The 22979-nt window shown below is 68.3% G+C and overlaps 3 protein-coding genes across 3 annotated transcripts; 2 read left to right on the top strand and 1 right to left on the bottom strand.

Moving 5' to 3' along the window:
• The first annotated feature begins 1039 nt into the window (after nt 1-1039).
• Nucleotides 1040-5058, top strand: PAX4 (paired box 4). Its single transcript, XM_053943571.1, has 8 exons — nt 1040-1052; nt 1495-1625; nt 1700-1915; nt 2649-2730; nt 2835-2993; nt 3443-3525; nt 4331-4695; nt 4839-5058. Exons 1-8 carry the CDS (start codon nt 1040-1042, stop codon nt 5056-5058), a joined length of 1269 nt encoding a protein of 422 aa, XP_053799546.1.
• Nucleotides 5059-5918: 860 nt separating this feature from the next.
• On the bottom strand, nt 5919-9413 carry LOC128787685 (acrosin-like). Its single transcript, XM_053941984.1, has 5 exons — nt 9238-9413; nt 8898-9110; nt 8446-8705; nt 7434-7567; nt 5919-7118 (listed from the first exon to the last, which is right to left on the bottom strand). Exons 1-5 carry the CDS (start codon nt 9306-9308, stop codon nt 6129-6131), a joined length of 1668 nt encoding a protein of 555 aa, XP_053797959.1. The 5' UTR covers nt 9309-9413; the 3' UTR covers nt 5919-6128.
• A 2425-nt stretch (nt 9414-11838) lies between these two features.
• On the top strand, nt 11839-16802 carry GCC1 (GRIP and coiled-coil domain containing 1). The gene is made up of 3 exons (XM_053944050.1): nt 11839-11891; nt 12351-13279; nt 13848-16802. The coding sequence occupies exons 2-3, from the start codon at nt 12362-12364 to the stop codon at nt 15123-15125; spliced, it is 2196 nt and encodes a 731-aa protein (XP_053800025.1). The 5' UTR covers nt 11839-11891; nt 12351-12361; the 3' UTR covers nt 15126-16802.
• Nucleotides 16803-22979: the final 6177 nt, after the last annotated feature.

Genomic DNA, 22979 nt, shown 5'->3' with positions numbered 1-22979 from the left:
CCCCGAGCAGAGGGAGATGGGATGCGCCTCGGCTTTGCTGCTCACCTGCGGGAAACCTGCGGACTTGTCCCAGTTGTTGGATTTATTCCGCTTTTCCCGAATTTCACCGAGGGTCGGTGTCGCCAAACTCCCTCAGGCTGTGCAGGGAAGAGCGCGGTGGGATTTGGGGACTGTGGCAGGGAACGCCCCACACTGGGGGTGTCGGGAGGGTTTTAGGATGTTCCAGGTGAAACTCCGGGTGAACTGGGGGCTCTGGCAAGGCCGTGAGGGGAGCAGCAGCCGCCAGGCTCGGTGGCACCTCTGCGGCTCCGCTGCTGCTCAGGCAGGAGAGGCACTGGCACCAGTGTCCCTGTGGGAATCCTGCCGGGAGCCAGGCTGGGAAAGCTGGAAGTGCCCGGCCCGGAGACAGAAAGGCTCCAGGGAGAGCTCAGAGCCCCTGCCAGGCCCTGAAGAGGCTCCAGGAGAGCTGCAGAGGGACTGGGGACAAGGCCTGCAGGGACAGGACACAGGGAATGGCTCCCACTGCCAGAGGGCAGCGATGGATGGGAGATTGGGAATTAGGAATTCCTGGCTGGGAGGGTGATGGGTGACGGATGGGCATGGGGGAACCCTCCATTCCCTGTGGATCCCGGCACTGAGCTGGGGTGGGGCGGGCGTGGGGATCCCCCTGCCCCCCGCGGGGTGTCCGGGGAGCTCTGCAGGCGCTGGGACGCGGCTCAGCCACGCTGGCTCCGTTCTGTGCCGGTGGCTGCTTGGTGCAGGCAGCACCGGCAGCATTCCCGGCGTCTCCCGAGCCTCTCCAGAGCCCTGTGACCTCTTTTCCTGGTCTTTATCCGCTGTGCCTGGAGCGCAGGGACTTCCCAAGTTGCCCTCAAGCGTTTCCATCCTCTGCTCCAAGATTCCTGCCCTTGTCCCTTCTCCTCGCAGCAGGGTCGTGGCTGAGCCCTGGACACCGGCGCTGATTTATCCGGCCCTGCACCTTCCCCCGTGTCCCACTGGCAATTCCCAGGCACCCACAGCCCCCTGAAGACTCTCCACGATGCAACACCGAGGTGAGGAACGCGGCGGCTCCGTCGCGGGGTCCCGGTGTTTCCGGTGGGACTCGGGGATGCGCCGTGCCACCATTCCCTGCTCCGGCACAAACGCGTCCTCCCAGACACCGATTCACCCGCGGTTCCGCAGGGCCCTCCCTGCGGATGTCCCGGCCCCCGGGGACATCCAGCCCCGCAGCCTGTCACCCCCCCTGCCCTGCCCAAATTCGCCCCGTGCTCTCCCAGGGGGTGTTTTTCCTGCTTCCTGGGGCCGGCGCTCCCATTCCCTGCACCCACCCCCAGCATCGCGCCCCACGTCCCTGCAAACCCCAGCTCCCCCTGCCCAGCCCCTCCAGACCCCCGCAGCTCCGCCGGTCCTGGCCTCCTCCCCGGTGCCGTCCCGGGAAGCCGGGAGGGCAGGACCGGCAGCCCCGCTCCGCCCCAGCCCTGTCGCGCTCCCCAGGGCCCAGCGGGGTGAACCAGCTCGGGGGGCTCTTCCTGAACGGCCGCCCCCTCCCCACGTGCAAGAGGCAGAGAATCATCGCGCTGGCGGCGAGCGGCGCCCGCAGCTCCGACATCTCCCGCAGCCTCAAGGTGCGCCCGGCCCGGGGCTGGGGGTCTCCTTCCCCTCCTCCCGAATCCTCCCCGCGCTGAAGTTCTGCCCGCAGGTGTCCAACGGCTGCGTCAGCAAAATCCTGGGCCGCTACTACCGGACGGGGGCCGTGGGGCCCAAGGCTGTGGGGGGCAGCAAGCCCCGCATGGCCACCCCCGCCGTGGTGGCCAGGATCGCGCGGCTGAAGCTGGAGCAGCCCGGGCTCTTCGCCTGGGAGATCCGCCGGCAGCTGCACGCCGAGGGAATCTGTGCCAGCGGCGGCATCCCCAGCGTGAGTCCTGCCGGGGAACCACGGGGCTGCGGGAATTCCCGGGGCCGGGAAGGGCAGGGGGTCCCACCCCACGGCCGGGGGCGGGAGGGTGGCGGGAGGTGGGAATGGTGCGCGGGGAAAGGCTCGGGACAGCGGGGTGCGTGCCTCGGGAAAGGCTCGGGACAGCGGGGTGCGTGCCCCGGGAAAGGCTCGGGACAGCGGGGTGCGTGCCCCGGGAAAGGCTCGGGACAGCGGGGTGCGTGCCCCGGGAAGAGCTCGGAGTGATGGGAAGGGTTCGGGTCCGTGGGAAGGACTCGGACATGGGAAGGATCCGCAGGGAAGGGCTCGGTGCTTGGTGAGACGCGGAGCTGGAGCGGCTGGGGAGGGGAAGGCAAATCGCTCTTCCCCAGCGGAAGCAGAGCCCCGACCGCCCCCCCCGAGCCCGGCTGCCTCCTCGGGCCTCGGGACACCGCGGTGGCTCCGTGACAAGTGTCCCTGCTGGGCGGGGAGAGCTGTGCTTCCCAAGGACAGACCCACCCCGGCGATGCCCCGTCGTGCCAAGTGCCTCCCGTTAGACTCTGTCGGTCCCCGGGATTCGGGGGTCCTGGATAGGGAGCAGACGGGTTCGGCCCCGGGCCGGAGAGAATCCCTGGCTCCGGAGAGCATCCCAGAGGCAGCTCCACCTCCATTCCTGTCCCCCCGCACCCCCGGGGGTCCCGTCCCCTCCCGGGCACATCCCCTCTCCCCTGCCCAGGTCTCCTCCATCAACCGCGTGCTCAGGACCCTGCCCAGCGACCTCCGGCTGGTGGCCGAGCCTTGGGACCCGCGGCCACAGGGTGAGCCTTGCCCCAAAGCTCGGATCCCTCCTGATCCTTCCCGGCTCCTCCGGGGAGCCCCAGCACCGGGTCCGCCCCCAGCTTCTGCCCTTCTGTCCCCGCAGTGTCCCCTCCGGCCGCGCCCCCCGTCCCGCAGCCCCCCGCGGCCCCGGGGAGCCAGGGCTGCGCTCCCGGCCGGCGGCTCCCGCCGGGCCCCGGGCTCCGGAGCGGCGGCAGGAACCGGACCGTGTTCTCCAGGCAGCAGGCGGAGGCTCTGGAGGAAGGTGCGCTCCCCGCGGGACGCCGGCTCCGAGCGGGACGGAGCGGGGCCGCTCCCCGGGGGGGAAATGCCGCTTTCGGGGGGGGGGGGGGGCCTCGTGCCTCTGTGGGTGGCCTGGCCATCGGTGCGGGGCCCCAAACCACACCAGAGCACCCCAAACCGCCCCGGACTGCCCCAAACCCCACCAGAGCGTTCTACATCACCCCAGAGCACCCCAAACCGTCCCAGACTGCCCCAAGCCCCACCAGAGCGCCCCAGAGCGCCCAAACCACCCCAGCGCACTCCACACCGCCCCAGAACACCCCAGAACACCCCAAACCACTCCAGAGCGCCCCAGTTCGCTGGCCCCGCGGTCTGGCTGCAGACACGTCCTGGCATCTCCTGCCCGGGTGCCGGAGGTGGCTGCCCCGACCCGACCCGACCCGACCCAGCTCACCCCGACGCCCCTTGCAGAGTTCCAGAGGGGACAGTACCCGGACACCGCCACCCGGGAGAGCCTGGCCGCGGCCACGCAGCTCCCCGACAGCACCATCAGGGTAAGAGGGGACCCGCCTGGCTCCGAACGCGAGCGCGGCCGCGTCCTGGTGGCCGGAGCAGCCCGGAGGGGCCGCAGGGATCGGGGCCGCCAGTCCATGGGGACAGGGAGCCCTCCTGCCTTCGGGGACATCTCCAGACCGTGTCAGCGCTGCTGGCGGTGGCAGGGGTGGGGACGGGCTCCAGATGGTGGGAGTGACTGGGTTTGTCCTGGCTCGGGGGTCTCTCCATGGCACACCCGGCACATTTCATGGCACACTCCCTGGCACCCACGCCTCGCAGGTTCCTCCCAGCAGCTCCAGACCCACATCCCTGTGCCCCTGCCGAACCTCTGAGTGCCAGGCAGTGCCAGCAGCGAGTCCCCCGTGCCAGGGCAGCGCTGCCTGTCCTCGGGCACCCCGCAGCACGGCAGAGCACACACGAGAGCAGCCACGAGGGTCCCGTGCCCTGTGCCGGGGACACGCCCGCAGCCTGCCGTGCGCTCCCAGCCCATGAGGTGGGGAAGATGCAGGATCAAAGCCATCCTCTGCCCGGGACCGTGCCCATTGCCGGGATGGAACCCCTTGTTCGTGTCCGTGTTTGGGATGAAGACCTTTCCGATGCCCAGAACCAAACCCTTTCCTCTGCCCGTGCCATGTGCATGCCTGGGATCAGGACATGGGCATTCTTTTGCCCACGCCCGTGCCCATGTCTGTGCACGAGCCCCCTTCTCTGCCCGTGTCCCACCCGTGTCCCGGGGCTCGGAGCTGTGCCGGGGGCCGTGGGACGGGCGGGGGGCGGCAGCCTCAGCCCCCGCGCTCTCCCCAGGTCTGGTTCTCGAACCGCCGAGCCAAGTGGCGACGGGAGAGCAAGCAGCAGCTGGAGGCTGGCGGCCCAGGTGACAGCCCGGGGACCGAGGGGACGGGACGTGGGAGCTGCCGCCCGAGGGACCCAGGGGCGCCCCTGGGAGGGAGCGCGGCTGACATTTGGCGCTGGGACACCGAGGGTCGCTTCCCAGAGCCCCGCTGGGAGCCGGGGAGAGGACACGGCGGCTCCCCGTGCGCCCCGGCGAGCCGGGGCTGGGGCCCGCGCGGTGCCCGAGCCAGGACATTGTCCCCGCCCGTGCCCACGCAGGCTCCTGGTGCGACTGGATCCCGCCCGCTGTCGGTCCCGCCGCCGCAGCCGCCGCACGGGTAGGACATGGCCGGTCCCGGGGTGCTGGGGACACCCCAACAAGCTCGGGCACCCTCTGGAGCCCGCGCTCCCGTCGGGGAGCCCTGTCTGGAGCGTCCCGACCCTCTGCCGGCCCCCTGGGGGTGACCTGGTCCCGGAGCAGCCCAGGGACGCCCTGGGACACGGCGCTCTCTGCTCCCCACGCAGTCCCTCCCGGACACCCCCGCGGGCTCGGCGCAGCCCCTCCACGGCCTCGGCACCCACCCGCGCCCCCCGGCCCCGCTGCACCTCTGCGCCTCCGGGCCCTGCGCCTGGGACGACGCTTGCTGCGGTACGAGGGGCCGGCCCCGGCCACGGGCAGCGTGGGAGCGGCCCGCGGGTGAGGGACCCCCGAGCTTCTGGGGCTGGGGGTCCCCTGTGTGTCCCCTGGGTGTCCCCTCCCAGGGCTCGGCGGGCCGGGGGCGATGCCTGAGCCCGTGTCCATCCCGCAGGTCTGGCTCCCTCTCCAGCGCCCTGGCAGCCCCTGGAGAGCCCCCCCTTCGCCCTGCTGCCCCCCGAGCTCACCCCGCTGCCAGCCTGGGGCCTGCAGCCCCGATGAGCCCCCGGTGCCACCGCCCCGCACCCGTCCCCACGGCCCGGGGTGTCCCGGCCCTGAGGGGCCCTGGCAGGATGGGGGGCTCCGAGCCGGGAATTGAGGATATCCATGCACGGCGGGCTTCGGTGGCCGCCGGGCCAGCATGGCCGGGCCAGCCCGCGGCAGGTCCCTAAACCACCTCCAGACACTGGTGGACCACGGAAACCAGGATCCCCGACCCGTTCCAGGATCCCCGACCCGTTCCAGGAGGATCACCACGCTCCAGCACCCTCCCCAGAGCCAGGACAGCTCCTGGGAGCCGCGATCCCGCTGGAGCAGAGGGAATGTCCCGGATCCAGGGATCCCAGCTGGGACCGAGGGCACAGCGGGGGGACTGGGGTCGGGGGTCCCGGCAGGAGCTGGTGACAGAGGGGACACCCCTGGGTGGCCGCGGCAGCTCACGGTGGCACCTCCCGCACCTCCGCGTCCCTCGGGGCTCCGGGCTGCTGCCGCTCCCGGCCGCTCCGTTATTAAAGCGCTTTTCCCACCCCGCCCTGGCTCCTCCCGGTCTCCTCCCGGACCGGGCCAGCCCCGCTCGTTCTCCCTCCCGGCTCCCGGCCCGGCCCCTCCTCGCCCTGCCCGGCGGCGGAATTGGCGCAGAGACCGCGGTGCTGGGGAGCACGAACAGCGTTATTTCAACAGCGAACGGAACTGCGGCACGGGGGGCGGCACGGGAGGGGCGGCAGGGACGGAGCGGCCCCGGGGCTGCGGCCGCCCCGGGCCCCGCGGTGGCGATGGAGCCGGGAGCGGAACGGGCCGGGGCCGCGTTCGGCAGCCGGACGCCTTCTGCAGCCGGAGCTGCGTCCGCTCCTGCTGCGGTCAGCCCAGCTGGTCCCTGAGGAACTGCAGGAAATCCCTGAGCAGTTTACAGAACTGCACCAGGCTCTGGTACGGCACCGAGATCAGCAGAAGCCGGTCCGGTGCCGGTGCCGGTGGTGGCACCGGATCCTCGGGCATCAGGGGGATGGCTGGCTCGGGTGATGGCTCTGGCACCAGCTCTGGCTCCGGCTCGGGCACCGACTCTGGCTCCTGCTCTGGTTCTGGCATCGGCTCTGGCGGTGGTGTCGGCTCTGGCACTGGCGTTGGCTCTGGCATCGGCACTGGCATTAGCTCTGGTGTTGGCTCTGTCGTCGGTTCTGTCGTTGGCTCTGGCGTTGTCTCTGGTGTTGGCTCTGGCACTGGCACTGGCGTCGGGTCCGGCACCAGCTCTGGCTCTGGGCTTGGCTGTGGCACTGACGTCGCCTCTGGCGTTGGCTCGGTTACCAGCTCCGGCTCTGCCGTCGGCTCTGCCGTCGGCTCTGGCACCGTCACCAGCTCTGGAGTCGGCTCTGGCACCGTCACCAGCTCTGGAGTTGGCTCTGGCACCGTCACCAGCTCTGGAGTCGGCTCTGGCACCGTCACCAGCTCTGGAGTCGGCTCTGGCACCGTCACCAGCTCTGGAGTTGGCTCTGGCACCGTCACCAGCTCTGGAGTTGGCTCTGGCACCGTCACCAGCTCTGGAGTTGGCTCTGGCACTGGTGTTGGCTCTGTTTCTGCCTCTTGTTCTGGCCCTGGCGTCGGGGTCTCCACCGAAGTTGTGGTGACCTCTGGCTTAGGAGTCGGGGCGCAGTTCGGCTCCGGTGCTGAACTGGTTATGTCTGCTGGGTTCAGGCCCGTCTGGATGAGGATCCAGTTGTAGAAGTGCTGAGTGGAGCTGTAGATCCCAGGGTGCCTGGCTCTGTCACAGCCTCTTCCCCAGCTGTTCATTCCCACCAGCCAGAAGTAGTCAGCTCTGTTGTCTTTGCAGACGAGGGGATTCCCGCTGTCCCCCTGTGCCAGGAGAGATGGCTCAGGGACTGTGGGGGGCAGCTGCCAGCCCCGGGGCTGGCTCCTCTCCCCCAGTCCCTGCCAGGTCCTCATTCCCAGCACAGGTCGGGGGCTCTCCCATCTCTTCACATGGGTCCCAGATGTGCAGAAGACAGATGTTCCAGGGTCACATCTGCACTTTGGGTCTGCTGAGGGCACTGGATGGGCTTTGTGGGCAGGAACAGGCCATGGGGACAAGGGGACATAGGACAGGGACCCGCGGGTGGGGAGGGGAGGGGTGGAGAGGGGACAGGCTGGGCTGTGCGTGGGGGCTCTTACCTGGCAGGTGTCGATGCCGCCCTGCGGGTACCCAGCACACAGGTTGTCAGCATGAACGGCCCCCCCGTACCACCGGCTGCTGTTGCAGAGCGCCGTGTCCATGAGGTGGACCTTGGACTCCCGCAGAACCATGCCTGATCCCAGAACCGTGGGAATGAGTCCCCAGCAGCTCGGTACCCATCCCCTCCCCTTCCCGGGCCTGTCCCTGCCCCTTCCCCACGGAGCGATGCTGTCCAGCTGTGTCCCTGCCCCTTCCCCATGGAGCGATGCTGTCCAGCTGTGTCCCTGCCCCTTCCCCACGGAGCGATGCTGTCCAGCTGTGTCCCTGCTGTTGGCCTGGGGAAGGGGCCAGACCCATCTCTCCCGAGGCTTCACAGGGCCAGCAGGAATTGTCTGGGGGAGCAGGGACCTTACAGCTCATCCCATTCATGCCCCATCTTGGCAGGGACTCCTTCCCCCAGCCCAGGCTGCTCCAAGACCGGCCCCACTGACATCCTGCAGCCGAACCCTGTCTGTGGCCAGTCCGTGTCCCCAGGGTGCCCAGTCCGTGTCCCTGTCTGTGGCCAGTCCGTGTCCCCAGGGTGCCCAGTCCATGTCCCTGTCTGTGCCCAGTCCGTGTCCCTGTCTGTGCCCAGTCTTTGTCCCTGTCTGTGCCCTGTCTGTGTCCCTGTCTGTGCCCAGTCCATGCCCCCAGGGTGCCCAGTCCGTGTCCCTGTCTGTGCCCAGTCCATGTCCCCGGGGTGCCCAGTCCGTGTCCCTGTCTGTGCCCAGTCCATGTCCCTGTCTGTGCCCAGTCCGTGTCCCTGTCTGTGCCCAGTCCATGTCCCCGGGGTGCCCAGTCCGTGTCCCTGTCTGTGCCCAGTCCATGTCCCTGTCTGTGCCCTGTCCGTGTCCCTGTCTGTGCCCAGTCCATGTCCCTGTCTGTGCCCAGTCCGTGTCCCCGGGGTGCCCAGTCCGTGTCCCCGGGGTGCCCAGCTCACCCTCGGAGCACACACCCTGTTGGGGAGCTCACCTCTGGCAAAGTTCCAGCCGGCGATGTAGCAGGATTTCAGCTCCGACACCCTGAGCGAGGCGTCGGGCACGCAGCCCAGCTGGATGTAGTCGCTGCACTCCACGGGCTGGTCCAGCTCCAGCAGGGCGATGTCGTTCCTGGCCGTGGCAGCCACGTAGTGCTGGTGCACCAGGAGCCTCTGGATGCGTCTCACCGCAGCCTCGGGGCCCGGCTGGCTGAGATCTGAGGCCCCCATCACCACCTCCCACATGGAGATGCCCCTGGGGAGCAGATGGACAGAGGGGTGACAGGGAGCAGAGCCACAGGCTGCAGCAGCCCAGCATTTTCCGGCCTTCTGCTTCCCAAGGCGGACAGGGAAGTGGCACGTGGTGCTGTGAGCTGGGCACCTGTCCATGCTCTAGGGACATTTCTGTCCATGCTCTAGGGACATTTCTGTCCCTGCTGTTTCTTACCCGGCCCTGGCGAAGCAGTGTGCGACCGTGAGCACCCACTGGGAGCTGAGGAGGACACCCGAGCACATGTGCCACGTGCCGTTCTCCCAGGTGGCCTGGATGCTGACGATGCCGGGCCAGGCCCCTGGCTGGACACCGGTGCCACCCACAACACGGGACGTGCCAGCACCAGAGCTGTGGTCAAACGCCAAGGGCCGGAGCCCGCAGGTGCCTCTGGAAGCACAGAGCCATCACTGCCCTGCTCGGGGACAGCAGGGACAGGGACCCCGAGGGGCTCCTCTGTGCCCGGGCTGTGCCAGGGAAGCCCCCAAGCATCCCCGAGCCCCCCGGGGCCACCGACCTGCAGGTGTCCCAGGAGGCCCAGACGGGCCCGGCCAGGGCCAGCAGGACGAGCAGCGCCAGCAAAGCCATCGGTGCCAGCGCAGGTGGCAGAGCCGGGGCAGAGCTGTCACCTCCGGTGCCACCCACGGCCCTGGCGGTGCCCGCGGTGCCACCGGGACGGGGTGATGTCACAGAGGGTCGGTTCCACGTGCGGGGAGGGCAGCTCGGTGTCACAGAGATGTGGAATGGTCTGGGGACAGCGCCCCAGAGCGCCAGCACGGGGTGAGACTGGTCAGACCCTCCCAGCACCGGGCTGGGCATGAGCAGCTGGAGCAGCCCTGGGAGAAGGATTTGGGGGTGCTGGGGGTGAGAGCTGGACCTGACCCAGCCCAGAACCCCCCAGCCCTGGGCTGAGCCCAGTGGGCAGCAGGGCAGGGGGATCCTGCCCCCGTGCTCAGGTGAGACCCCACCTGCAGAGCTGCCCCAGCCCTGGGGACGCAGCAGCAGCACCTGGAGCTGCTGGAGAGAGCCCAGAGGAATCCATGGAGCTGCTGCAGGGCTGGAGCCCCTCAGTTCCCAGGGATCCAAGCTGGGAGAGCTGGGAATGTTCACCTGGACAAGAGAAGGCTCCAGGGAGAGCTCAGAGCTCTGCCAGGCCCTAAAGGGGCTCCAGGAGAGCTGGAGAGGGACTGGGGACAAGGCCTGCAGGGACAGGACACAGGGAATGGCTCCCACTGCCAGAGGGCAGGGATGGATGGGATCTTGGGAATTAGGAATTCCTGGCTGGGCTGGAATTGCCAGAGCAGCTGGGGCTGCCCCTGGATCCCTGGCAGTGCCCAGGCCAGGCTGGGCACTGGGGCTGGAGCAGCCTGGGACAGTGGGAGGTGTCCCTGCCCAAGGAAGAATTCAATAACCAGTGGAGGACAGAATGCTAATTAATGACAGAGGGTTTTATGTAATTTAGAACCAGTGAGCATTCGTGTCTCTGTCGGCTCAGAATGTGCAAGCGGGTGACAAAGTTTTGTCCCGGGGTCTCTGTGGAGGCTGGACCCCTGGCCAGGGACAGAGCAGGGCTGGAATCACGGACGCTGAAACAGCACGGTTCGAGTTTTGTTTATCCCGGCGGCCCCGGGGGATTCCGGCCACGCCGGGAGCAGCCCCGGGTCCCTCCCGCAGGGGACAGCGGGGACAGGGCCCGGCTGAGGTGGCACCGCCAGGGGTGGCTCGGACAAGCCCGAGGGCGCTCCGGCTCCTCCCCGTCGTTATCCGGAGGGTCTGGAGCACCGGGAAGCTCCTCCAGGCCTTCCCCAGAGGGGACACCCCCTTGGAGAGGGGCTGCGGGGGCCGGGGGGGGACAGCGACCGCCGTGGGGACAGCGCGGGAGGGGGCGGGACACTGCTCGTCCCGCTGGGCTGTCCCCGGCGGTGACACTGCTCGGTGTCACCTCCCTGCCCGGGGGCTCTGCCACACCCGCGACCCCCGCTGCAGGCTGGCACTGAGACCCCCGCTCGGGGCGACACGGAGGGGACACGGGGGACAACACGGGGGACACGGGAGGACACGGGGGGGCATGAGGGGACACGAGGGGACACGGGGGACAACACGGGGGACACGGGGGGGCACGAGGGGATGGGGGAGGAACGGCGAGACAAGAGGGGACGCGGAGGGGACACGGAGGGGACACGGAGGGACAGGGAGGGACACGGAGGCGACGCGGGACGTGGGGGAACACGGCGAGGACATGGGGGGACACGAGGACACATGAGGCGCGGGACGGGACATGGGAGGACACGGGGGGACACGGCGGGACACGGGGGACATGAGGGGACACGGGGGGACATGAGGGCCATGAGGGGACACAGGGGACACAGGGGGACACGGGGCACTCCAGGGGACACGAGGGGACACGGGGGGACACAGGGGACACGGGGCACTCCAGGGGACACAGCGGGACTCGGGGGGACACGGGGCACTCCAGGGGACACGGGAGGACTCGGGGGGACACGGGGGGGACACGGGGGGACACGAGGGGACACGGGAGGACTCGGGGGACTCGGGGGGACACGGGGCACTCCAGGGGACACGGGAGGACTCGGGGGGACACGGGGGACACGGGGGGGGACAACGGGGGGACAGGGGCACTCCAGGGGACACGAGGGACACGGGGGACACAGGGGGACACGGGGCACTCCAGGGGACACGGGGGGACTCGGGGGGATACGGGGGGGACACGAGGGGACTCGGGGGGACACGGGGGGGACTCGGGGCACTCCAGGGGACACGGGGCACTCCAGGGGACACACGGGGGGACAGAGGACCGCCCCGCTGTCACCGCTGCGCGGCGCCGGGACGAAGGCCACGCCCCATCCCTGACCACGCCCACACCAACGACCACACCCCATGGGGACACGGCTGTCCCTTGGCGCTCAGGCCACGCCCCGCGCCATCAGGCCACGCCCCCATCGCCCCCGGGCCACGCCCACGCCGCGCTCCGCGGCGGGTAAAGCCACGCCCACATCTACACGGCATGCGCGCACGGCCCCGCCCCGCCCGTTCAGCCACGCCCACAGATCGCCTTATATGGGGTGTGGCACCGCCCCCGTGTAACGGATCCCTTTGCCCCGCCCCCGGCGGCTTCCGGCGGAAGTGGCGGCGCGGCGGAACCGGCCGGAGGTGAGGGGGGCCCGGGGCGCCGGGCGGTGCGGACTGGAGGGGGCCCGGGCCTCCGGAGGGATCCGGGCGGGAGTCAGGATGGTCCCGGAGGGGTGACGGTGCGGGGCCCGGCTGGTGTCCGGGGGGTCACGGTGGCCCCGGGGGTCAGGGTGGAGGCTGGAGGGCCCTGAGGGGTCAGGGTGGTCCTGAGGAGGTGGCAGTGGAGGGCGCAGGGCGGTCCGGGAGGTGCCTGGGGGGTTAGAATGGTATCCGGGGGGTCAGCATGGGGGTCCCGAGAGGGATCAGGATGGGGGTCCCGGAGGGGATTTCAGAGCGGTGTCCTGGGGGTCAGGATGGGGGTCCTGGGGGGTCAGGATGGTGGCCGTGGGCAGGGCACGGCCAGGGTGGTGTCTGTGATCTTTGCTGCCCTTTGGTGTCCTGCTGGGCCTTTTCTCCTTGCCCTGCTTCCCCCCCCACCAGGTCCCCCCGCCATGGAGAAGTTCGGCATGAACTTCGGGGGCGGCCCCAGCAGGAAGGAGCTGCTGGAGACCATCGAGGCGCAGAAGCAGCAGCTCCTGCGCTTCCAGGCGCGCCTCAAGGACGTCGTCCACGCCTACAAGAGCCTCCTGAAGGAGAAGGAGGCGCTGGAAGCCAGCCTGAAGGTGCTCTCCGCGTCCCACGACGGCGACCTCGCGGTGCCCCCGCCCAGAGCCGGGGACTCGCCGGACGAGCGGAGCTCGGAGCGCAGCGAGGACGGCGCGGGGGGGGACGAGGAGGACGAACCCGCGGCCGCCCCTTCGCAGCGAGCCGAGGAGCCGAGCGGCTCGGAGGGCGGGGAGCCCCGCGCCGCCGGCGAGCCCGAGCGGCGCCTGCCGCAGCTGAAGGCCCAGCTGGCCACGCTGACGGGCGCGCTGGCCACGGTGACGCGGGAGAAGTCGCGCATGGAGGCCTCGTACCAGGCGGAGCGGCGGCAGATGAAGCAGGAGCTGGAGGAGGCGGCGGGGCGGGCGCGGGACGAGGCGGAGCGGCGCGGCGCGGAGCTGCGGGCGCTGCGGGAGCAGCTGGCCGAGACCCGCGCCCGCCTGGCCGCGCAGCAGCGCGAGCGCGAGCGCGAGCAGGGCGACCACGGGCTGATGCTGCGCGAGCTGCAGGAGCTGCTGCGCGCCGAGCGCGACGCGCGCCGCGCCGCCGAGCGAGAGCTGCGCCGGGCCCGCGAGGAGCCGGCCGACGCCGACGCCGAGCGGGCCCAGGGCCACGAGCAGCACGCCCGGCAGCTGAGCCGGGAGCTGGAGGAGCTCCGCAGGGAGCTGGACAGCGGGAAGGCGGACCCGCGGATCCAGGAGCTGCAGGAGGAGATGGCCGGCCTCAAGAACCACTTCCAGCTGCAGCTGGTGCAGGAGATGAAGAAGGTGACGGCGGGCTGGGAGTGAGGGTGGTGTCCGGGAATTGGGGCGAGGTTTGGGGCGACAGGAGCCAAATCCCCTCTCCCGGTCTCTCAGAGTCCAAAGCATCCTGGCTCGGATTGGTGGGATGACAATCCTGGGGAACAGCTCTCTGTGGGATGTATCCAGGGAGTGGGGCTGGAGTCGACAAATTCCCCTTCCCAATCCCTCAGATTCCAGGAGGTTCAAAATAAATGGCACAGGGTGTCCAGAGCAGCTGGGGCTGCCCCTGGATCCCTGGCAGTGCCCAAGGCCAGGCTGGGCACTGGGGCTGGAGCAACCTGGCACAGTGGGAGGTGTCCCTGCCATGGAGGGGTGGCACTGGAGGGGATCTGAGGTCCCTTCCCACCTACCCCATTCTAGGATTCCAAACACAAATCCCTGGAAAGCCAGGACAGGGAGGTCTCTCAGGCAGGGTTCCTGGGGTGGGGAGGGGCCCCTGTTGGTTTGGAGCAGAGCGGGGGCCCTGTGTGACCTCAGGTGTGTCCCCCGTGTCCCCGTGCTGCCCTGACCCCGCTGCCGTGTCCCTGCGCAGACGGCCCAGGCTGAGGAGCAGCTGCGGCAGCGCTCGCAGCGGGAGGAGCAGCGCGTGGCCGAGCTGGAGGCCCAGGTGGCCCAGGTGTCGGAGCTGCTGGGCACCTACGAGAAGGCCAAGCAGAGGGACCAGAGCACCATCCAGAGGCTCAAGGACCGCATCGTGCAGCTGGACCTGGAGAACAAGACCTTGGCCATCGCCGCCTCCAGCCGCTCCGTGGGCGAGGAGGCCGTGGAGGAGAACACCCAGGACGTGAGCGTGCTCAAGGAGAAGATGGAGAAGCTGCAGAAGCTCCTGCAGGCGGCGGCCGGGAAGGGCCCGGCAGAGGCGGAGGAGCCGCGGGAGCCGGAGCCGCCCCCGGGCGACGGGGACGGCAACGGGGACAAGGCCCCGGGCGGGCACTGCCAGCAGGAGCTGAGGCAGCTCAAGGAGGAGTTCGAGCGCTACAAGGTGAGGGCGCAGCAGGTGCTCAAGAGCAAGGCCACCAAGGACATGGGCCTGGCCAAGGAGCTGGAGGAGGCGCGGGAGCAGCTGGCGGAGCTCCGGGACAAGCACGTGCTGCTGCAGCTGGCCGCGGACGACGTGGAGAAGCAGCGCCGGCAGGAGCTGGAGGCCAAGAAGCAGGAGCTGTCCCAGCTGCAGCAGCTGCACCGGCAGGAGCTGGAGCGGTGCCAGCTGGAGTTCCGGGAGCGGGCGCTGCGGCTGGAGGAGGAGATGCACAAGCAGCGGGACCGGGCACTGGCTGTGCTGGCCGAGAAGGACCGGGAGCTGGAGCAGCTCCGCGCCCTCACGCTGCCCCACGGCCCCAAGGGCTGCCGGGACGGCGGCCCCGGGGACGCTCCCAGCCAGGATTCCTCGGAGATCCTGCCGCAGGCGCTGCAGCTGTGCTCGGGCTCCGAGCCCACCTTCTTCCTGTACGCGGAGCAGCTGGCGCGCAAGGAGGTGGAGATCGCGGCGCTGCGCAAGCACAAGCACCGGCTGGAGGTGCAGCTGCACCAGCTCCAGGGCAGGGCCCTGGCCGAGGAGGACAAGCACCGGGAGGAGGTGGCGGCGCTGCGGGGCGAGATCCAGAAGAGCTGCCGGGATAAGAGCAGGGAAGGAGCCAACCTGGAGTACCTGAAGAACGTGGTGTACCGGTTCCTGACGCTGCCGGACGCGCGGGGCCGGCAGCAGACGCTCACGGCCATCCTGGCCATCCTGCACTTCAGCCCCGAGGAGAAGCTGAGCATCGCCAAGAGCTCGGCCCACGGCTCCTGGTGGCTCCACGGGAAGAGATGAGGGCTGGCTTTTGTTCCCTTTTCCACAAGAGCTCCTTCCCGAGGACTGACCAAAACCTCATCCCAACCACGCCTGGGTCTCTCGAGGATTTGGGCTCCAGTTGGTGTTTTTAGCACTAATTTGCAGTGTGGTTGTGCCAATTTTTCCAGCCCCAAAGCCTCCGTGGTGGGAATTTGCTCCGAGTTGGGACTTGATCTGAAAACCGTGGAATTGAAGATGCTGAGGTTTTTTAAAGATGATATAAAAACAATCCTTAGCTGCCAGGCGTGGCATCAAGTGGAGTTCACTTGGATCTTCAAGCTCCAGCCAGACTGGTGACTCAGGAGATGAAAGGGAAGGTGGGAAGCACTTTAGGTGGAGCTAAAATAGCACCAGGCTGGGGAAGGCTCAGGAAGATGGGGCTCAGTGCAGGAAATCTTGGGCATTTCCCATTTTCCAGGGACTAATTTAACCAGTGGATGCAGCTCCAGGCTCATCCAGGGGCTCAGGCTCTCCTTCCTTCCCAGGGATCCTCTCTGGGATATCAGGGATTCTAGGAAGGAGAAAGGATCTCCCTGTGCATGATTCCCATCCTGAGGGTGGTGTTTTCCTGCCCTGCATTTGGAATTGAATCCTGGCTGCTAAAGCTCAGCCCAGAGACAGGGATAAGTCTGGATTAACACCCCAAGGGGTCTTGGAGCCGAGTCAAGAGCAGGTTTGGGAGCAGCTCCTGGTGCTGCACTGCCCAGAGGGCCTTGGGAAGGATCAGCCACTCCTGGCACTGCCAGGGACAAGGACAGGGACTTCTCTCCTCCTTGTCTGGCCTGGTCCTGTCAGCAGCCAAACTCCCTGGATTCTGCTCTGGCCAGTGCAGCCCTTGGTGCCAATTTCTCCTCAAAAAAATCCTCAGGGAAAACGTGCCTGGGACAGGGCAGAGCCTGTCCCTGCTGAGAGGGGGACACAGCTGGGGGGTGTTCCCTCCATCCAGGGATGTTCCCACCGGGAACAGCAGGATCCAGGCGCTGCCCTGATGGGAGAGTTTGTCCCAGGAGTGTTTGAAACGCTGCTGAAGAATGAAAGGGCTGGCTCAGCCAGGGGAGAGCCCAGTCCCTGCTCCCAGTTTGGAAGTGTTGAATCAAGGGGTGCCTCTGGAGGGGCAGGGATGGCTCCAACTCTTTCCCTGGAGCCATTCCCACAACTCCAGGGGGAGGTGGAGCCTCCTCCAGCTGTGGCTTCGCTGCCCAGGCTGAGGGGATGGATCCCTGTTGTCCCTCTGCTCCCGCAGGATGGAGTGACCTGGAATGGGGTGGTGGGGACCCAGCAGGGTGGAGGAATGGGGTGGGACCCAGCTGGGAGCAGGGGAACAACGTGGGGTCACAGCTTGGAGCAGGGAATCAGTGGGATCTGGCTGGGAGAGCAGGGACAAGGTGGGATCCGGCTGGGAGGACCCGGATGCATCCCGGTCTGTTCCTGGCAGAGGAAGATGAGGAAGCTGCTGCTGGGGAGCATCTCCAGGAGTGCCCGGCTCCGTGTCACTGTCACCCTCCTGCAGCTCCCAGTGCCATTCCTTCCTCTGCTCCCCTCCAGCCCCTCTCCATCCCTCTCCCTCCTTCCCTCAGACCCTCCCACACATTCCTTCCTCCCTCTTCCCTCTCTCCCTTCAGCCAGTATCCCTGAAATAAAGGTTAAATGCCTGTTTGTGGGAACTCTGGTGGCTCCTGGGGCGGGATGGGCATTGCTTGGGGATTTTTGGTGGATGTTGGAACATCCTTGGGTTGAAATTATCACAAAACTGTTAAATCCCTTGATTTCCTGAGGTTCCTGGCAGTGTGAGAACGGGAATGGTTCATTCCTGCACCTGCAGTCGTGGTGTGGCAGCCAAGTGGATGCAGAGGAGTCTGGCACTGAGAATCCCAGGATGGGTGGGTGGGAAGGGACCTCAGAGCCACCCCTGCCATGGCAGGGACACCTCCCCCTGTCCCAGGCTGCTCCAGCCCCAGTGCCCAGCCTGGCCTTGGGCACTGCCAGGGCTCCAGGGGCAGCCCCAGCTGCTCTGGCAATTCCAGCCCAGCCAGGAATTCCCAATTCCCAAGATCCCATCCATCCCTGCCCTCTGGCAGTGGGAGCCATTCCCTGTGTCCTGTCCCTGCAGGCCTTGTCCCCAGTCCCTCTGCAGCTCTCCTGGAGCCCCTTTAGGCCCTGCCAGGGGCTCTGAGCTCTCCCTGGAGCCTTCTCCTCTCCAGGTGAACATTCCCAGCTCTCCCAGGCTGGATCCCTGGGAACTGAGGGGCTCCAGCCCTGGCAGCAGCTCTGTGCACTCCTCTGGGCTCTCCAGCAGCACAAGGAGCTCCCAGCTGCTCTCCCAGCGCTGTTCCCTCATTCCCGATGTGCCCAGGGGCATCCGAGCGCCCATTTGGGCTCTCCCGCGCCCGGGGCTGGCGCGGCGCCGGCTGCTCCTCTGGGAAGCTCCTGCTGCTCCTCTGGGAAGCTCCTGCTGCCCCGGCCGGGCCGGTTCCTCCGGCTGCGCCGTGGCCGTGTCCCACAGCTGGGTGTGCAGCGAGTCCGGGCAGCGGCGGCGGCGGCGGGAGCCGCTTCCAGCTTCCATTCCATCCATCCCGGGCTGCGGCCGGGAAGGCTCCGGGCTCCGACTGCCGGCCATGGCCAAAGCACAGGAGCGGCCCCCGGCTCTCTCGGATAGCCAGGTAAAGGCGTGCGGGGCGCTCCGGAGGGCCGGGAGAGGCTCAGCTGAGCGCTGCGTTCCCATTCCAACAAATCCTGCCCGAGGGAGCTCCCCCCGCGCGGGATTGGGGCCAGCGCTTTGGGGACCGGCCCAAGGTGGCACGGCCACCAGCAAGGAGGGTGACAGCCGGGCAGGGCTTTCGCTGGGGCCGGAGCGGCTTTTCCCTGGCTCCTGCCCCGCTGTTCCCGGCGGACTCCCGGGCCTGGGATCCGCCCGGCTCCGGCGGCCGCTCCGGTTCCTCGGCGGCGGCTCCAGAGGCGCCGTCGGGAGCCGCTCCCCGCGGGGCCGCGGGCGGGACGCGGCTTCTCGGCGCTCCCCAGCCCCGGGTGCGGGCAACTGAGGAGGAGATGCCAGCGGGAAAACTCGGGCGAAAGAAGCCGGGAAACCCCGCCACGTGCAGCCACCGCCGAGGGGCTGCTGAGCCGGCCCTGGCCCCTCCATTCCCCCAGCAGCGACGGGAAACGCTTTTGCTGCGGTTCCTGGCCACGGCTTCGGCAGGGATGGCCGAGGGACGCAGTCCGGCCGTGCCCAGGGTCCCGCATCCCACGTCCCGTGGGGGGCTCGGGCTGGCCCCGCTCCCGGCCGGCCGAGCCCGCGCTCCCCCCGTGCCTCCCGCAGGTCCTGGTGCTGACGGGCGTCACCGTCCCGGCCGCGCTGCTCAGGTGGGTCCTGTCCCCTGTCCCTCGCCCCGGGCTGGCACCTGGGGGTGGCAGCGGCTCTGCCGGCACGTTCATCACCCGCCCCGTCCCCTGCAGCCTCCTGGGCAGCGGATCCGTCCTCGCCGTCACCTCCTGGCAGGGGCGCTGCTGCCACATCCAGGTGAGTGCCACCAACTTGTGGCAGTGTCACTGCTGTCACACCCAGGTGAGTGCCACCGGCTCCTGGCAATGCTGCCACATCCAGGTGAGTGTCACCGGCTCCCAGGGACACAGGGCTGGGTCTGGCCTCAGCTAAGCCCAAGTCAAAGCCGAGCCAACACCGGGTTTAAAGCCCCGGGCGGGGGACAGGAGGTGCGGGATGCCCAACACCCGGCACTCGCCCCGGCCCCCGGGAGCCGCCTGGCCCAGCCTGGGAAGGGCCGCGGGAGCTGCCGGGGGCTGCTTCCAGCAGAGCTAACGCCGTGCCCTGTCCGCAGCTGCGCCCCCTGTTCCTCCTGGCCCTGGCCGATTTCCTGGGTGCCACGGCGCTGCTGGGCACGGGAACCATCCCGCTGCTGCCGGCCTCCCTCTCCGTGCCCGCCTACGCCGCCTGTCCCTACGGGCGGATGCTGACCACGGTAAGGGGACGCGGCTGGGGACAGCTGGGCCCTGTCTGCGGCTGGAGTGTCCTGGGGACACTGTCCTGGGGTCCCCTCCTCGGGAGGAACCGGGACAGGTCTGCCGAGGGTCGGGCTGTGGAGCACGAGGAGGGAATGGGCAGGGGGAACGGGGGTGTCGGGGGGCAGAGGGAAGGTGGAAGGTGCCCTGGCGGCGCTGAACACAGCAGGATCCCCGGTCCCTTTCCCTCTCCTCTCCCTCTCCCAGACCTCCTACGCCGTCTCGTTCCTCATGGTCGTTGTTTACGCGTACGAGTCGCACCGCACCGTCCTCGGGGGGCGAGCCCGGCCCCCGGCAGCGCTGCAGGTCCGTGCCTCGCCCGGGCACAGCCGGCAATCGCCCTGGCCACACACGGCCCCGTCAGGACAAGGGAGCAGCGGGGCGATCCAGGGCAGCCCCTTTCCCCGAGAATTCGGGGTTCCCCCGGTCCTGGCGGAGCGGGGCGGACCCTCGGCTGCGGCCGCCCCTCCGGCCCCGGCTCACGGCGGTTCTCCCGCAGGAGCGGAGCCGCTGCCTGGAGAGCGCCTGGCAGGGAATTCCGTATGTCCTGGCCTGGTAGGTGCCCCCGGCCGGGCCCGCCCGGAGCGCCGCGGCCGTGCCGGGCTGGCCCGGGGCTCTCACCCGTCCCTTCCCCAGGCTGGTGCCGGCGCTGACGCTCCTGGCGCAGCTGCTCGCCCGCGGCACCTCCGCCGCCGACATCGCGCCCGCGGTGCCCGGGGCCGGCTCCAACGACACCTTCAGCCTTTACTGCTCCAGGTACGGCCCCTCCGCCCCCGCCCCGCCCGGGGCGTCGCTGCGGCCCCCGGGACACCGGGGGAGGCTTTGGGACCTCCAGCACCGCTCTGTCCTTGCAGCTGCCTCCTCCTGATCCACCCGAACCGGGACATCTGCTCCCAGGTGGGCGCTGCCCCTCCCTCGCTGCCCCCCACCCTCCCTGCGGGGCCGGGGGGGGCTCCGGGGCCGCGGGGGTCGCTGGCCCGGCCCCGCTCATTTCCCGTTGCCTCCCAGACCGGCGGGGACAAGAACGCGGGGCTGGAGGAGAAAATCATCTTCCTGCTGTACCTGCTGCTGGTGCTCGGCTGCTGCTCGGTGAGGTCCCGGCTCGGGGGGAGGCACTGGGGGTCCCCAGCGCCCCGCTGACCCCCGGACGCCCCCCAGCTCCTGTACCGGCGGGTGCGGCTCCGGTGCCGGGGGAACGCGGCGCTGCCGCTGCTGAGCCTGGGCAGGGACGGCGGCTTCGGGGGCAGGAGCGGCCGCAGCGTCAGCAAAGCCTCGCTGTACTTCCAGCTGGTTTTCCTGCTCTGCTGGACGCCAGGCAAGGCCAGGGGGGTGTCCCAAAGCCCCCAGCCCTGCAGGGTCACAATGGGAGTGTCCCACCAAGGAATGTCCTTCTGTGTCCCACCCACAGCCTTCCTCCTCACCATCCTCTCCTTCACCAGCATCAGCCCTGCCTCACTCTTTGTCCTCTACGTGTCCACAGTGAGTAAAGCCCCTTTTCCAGGGCTCCCAGGCTGGACATTTGTCCCCATCCCATCCCATCCCATCCCATCCCATCCCATCCCATCCCATCCCATCCCATCCCATCCCATCCCATCCCATCCCACGTGGGAGCTGTGACAGCCCTTGGGGGCACCCCGGGCAGGGTGAAGACATGGCCCTGGGCCCAGAGTGGCTCATCCCACTGGGTTTTGGGTTGGGATTTCACCCCTTGGCTCTTCTCAGGGCCTGGATGTGCTTTAATTGGCCACACCAAGAGGAAAGTTCCCCCGAGTCCTGTGCCACCCTGCCTGGGCTGTGCCTGCAGGGACCGGGAGCCCTGACCCTGTGTCCCTGTGTCCCCCAGGCCCTGAGCGTGTCCCTGCAGGGCTTCCTGCACAGTCTGGTCTACGGCTGGATGAGGGAGAACTTCCGCCGGGAGGTGCTGGCCCGGAGCCCCTCCCTGCAGAGCCCGGAGGGGTTCAAGGCTTTCTACGACGATTCCCTGGAGGCTGCTCCCTGAGCTCCCACCTCATCCCGTTCCCTGGGGGCTGCTCCCTGAGCTCCCACCTCATCCCATTCCCTGGGGGCTGCTCCCTGAGCTCCCACCTCATCCCATTCCCTGGGGGCTGCTCCCTGAGCTCCCACCTCATCCCATTCCCTGGGGGCTGTTCCCACCTCATCCCATTCCCTGGAGGCTGCTCCCTGAGCTCCCACCTCATCCCATTCCCTGGAGGCTGCTCCCTGAGCTCCCACCTCATCCCGTTCCCTGGGGGCTGCTCCCACCTCATCCCGTTCCCTGGGGGCTGCTCCCACCTCATCCCATTCCCTGGGGGCTGCTCCCTGAGCTCCCACCTCATCCCATTCCCTGGAGGCTGCTCCCTGAGCTCCCACCTCATCCCGTTCCCTGGGGGCTGCTCCCACCTCATCCCATTCCCTGGGGGCTGCTCCCTGAGCTCCCACCTCATCCCGTTCCCTGGGGGCTGCCCAAAGCCCTGGCGGGATTTGCACATTCCCAGCAGCTCAGGGAATCCTGGAATGGTTGGGTGGGAAGGGATCCCAAAGCCCCTCGGGTGCCACCCCTGCCAGGGCAGGGACACCTCCCACGGCCCCCGGTGTCCCGGCAGGATCCTCTGGATGCAGCCCCTCGTGCCTGGAGCGGTTTGGGGAGGACACAGGTGGGGCTGGGCAGGTCCCACGGCGCTGGAGGCACCTGCAGCCCCTCCCTGCTGGAGACCCCCCAACTTCCACAGATCCACCGGGATGGAGTGCAGAATCCTGGAACCACTGAGGCTGGCGTGGTGCTGGAGGGGCTTTGAGGCCCCTTCCCACCCAAACCATTCCAGGACTGTGGGATATTGGGCTTGCAGGAGATGGGGTCTGGCCTCCTTGGGGAATGCAAAGCTAAAAATACATCCCTGAGGGAAAATTCCTGAAGGAGGAAGCTCGGGCTGTTGAGGAACAGCTACAAGAGGTGGTGGAGTCCCCACTCCAGGAGGGATTTCAAAGCCCCGTGGATGTGGCACTTGGGGACATGGTCAGTAGTGGCCTTGGCAGTGCTGGGAATGGTTGGACTGGATGGGCTCCAAGGTTTTTCCAACCCAAATGCCTCTGTGATTCCACGATTCTGTGATTCCATGCCTTGGGAAGGGCAGAGGGACACACAGCCACCCACAGCTGCTGTGAACCCTTCAGAAAACTGGGATGGCCACGAGTGACCAAGAGCAGGGACAACCATTCCCAACCCAATAAACCTCCCCAGCCTCCAAACCAGGACCCAGTTTGGCTCCAGGGCTTTTTCTGGACTGATTTCCTACTTTACAGGAATGCTCAGGGCCTGCACGGACACACCTGGGATAAGTAAGGATTCACACCATCCCAAAGGATATTGCTCAGAACTCCTTCCTGCAGCAGGGCCAGGGGCACGGAGACACCCAGCAGCCTCCTGCAGCTCCTGCCTGGCTCCAGAGGGGAAATTCAGGAAGAGTTCAGCCCCCTCTGAACCCTCCCAGCCCTGAGAACGGGCAGGGACCAATGGAGACAGCACAGCTTCCACTGGGAGCACTGGGAGCTGCCCCAGCTCAGGGCAGGAACAATCCAACAACCCTACCACGTGCAGAGGTGCTGGGTTCGACCCCGCCAGGCTGCCACATCCCTCACAAACCCTTCTTTTAGGCTAAAATTCTGTCCCTGCACGCCCTGCCCTGGTGGTGAATGCAGCTTTGGAGTACCAATGCCCTGATTCCAGCAAATCCATTCCCAAGGCAGGAAGGGGATCCCAGGCACAGGAGCTGCCTCTGGAGGCAGGGGCAGAGCAGCAGGGCCCATTCCAGGCTGTGGGGA

The sequence above is a fragment of the Vidua chalybeata genome, chromosome 5, assembly GCF_026979565.1.
Source record: "Vidua chalybeata isolate OUT-0048 chromosome 5, bVidCha1 merged haplotype, whole genome shotgun sequence".
NCBI lineage: Eukaryota > Metazoa > Chordata > Aves > Passeriformes > Viduidae > Vidua > Vidua chalybeata.
Note: the sequence above shows the minus strand (reverse complement) of the source record. Positions and strands in the feature narration are given on the sequence as shown.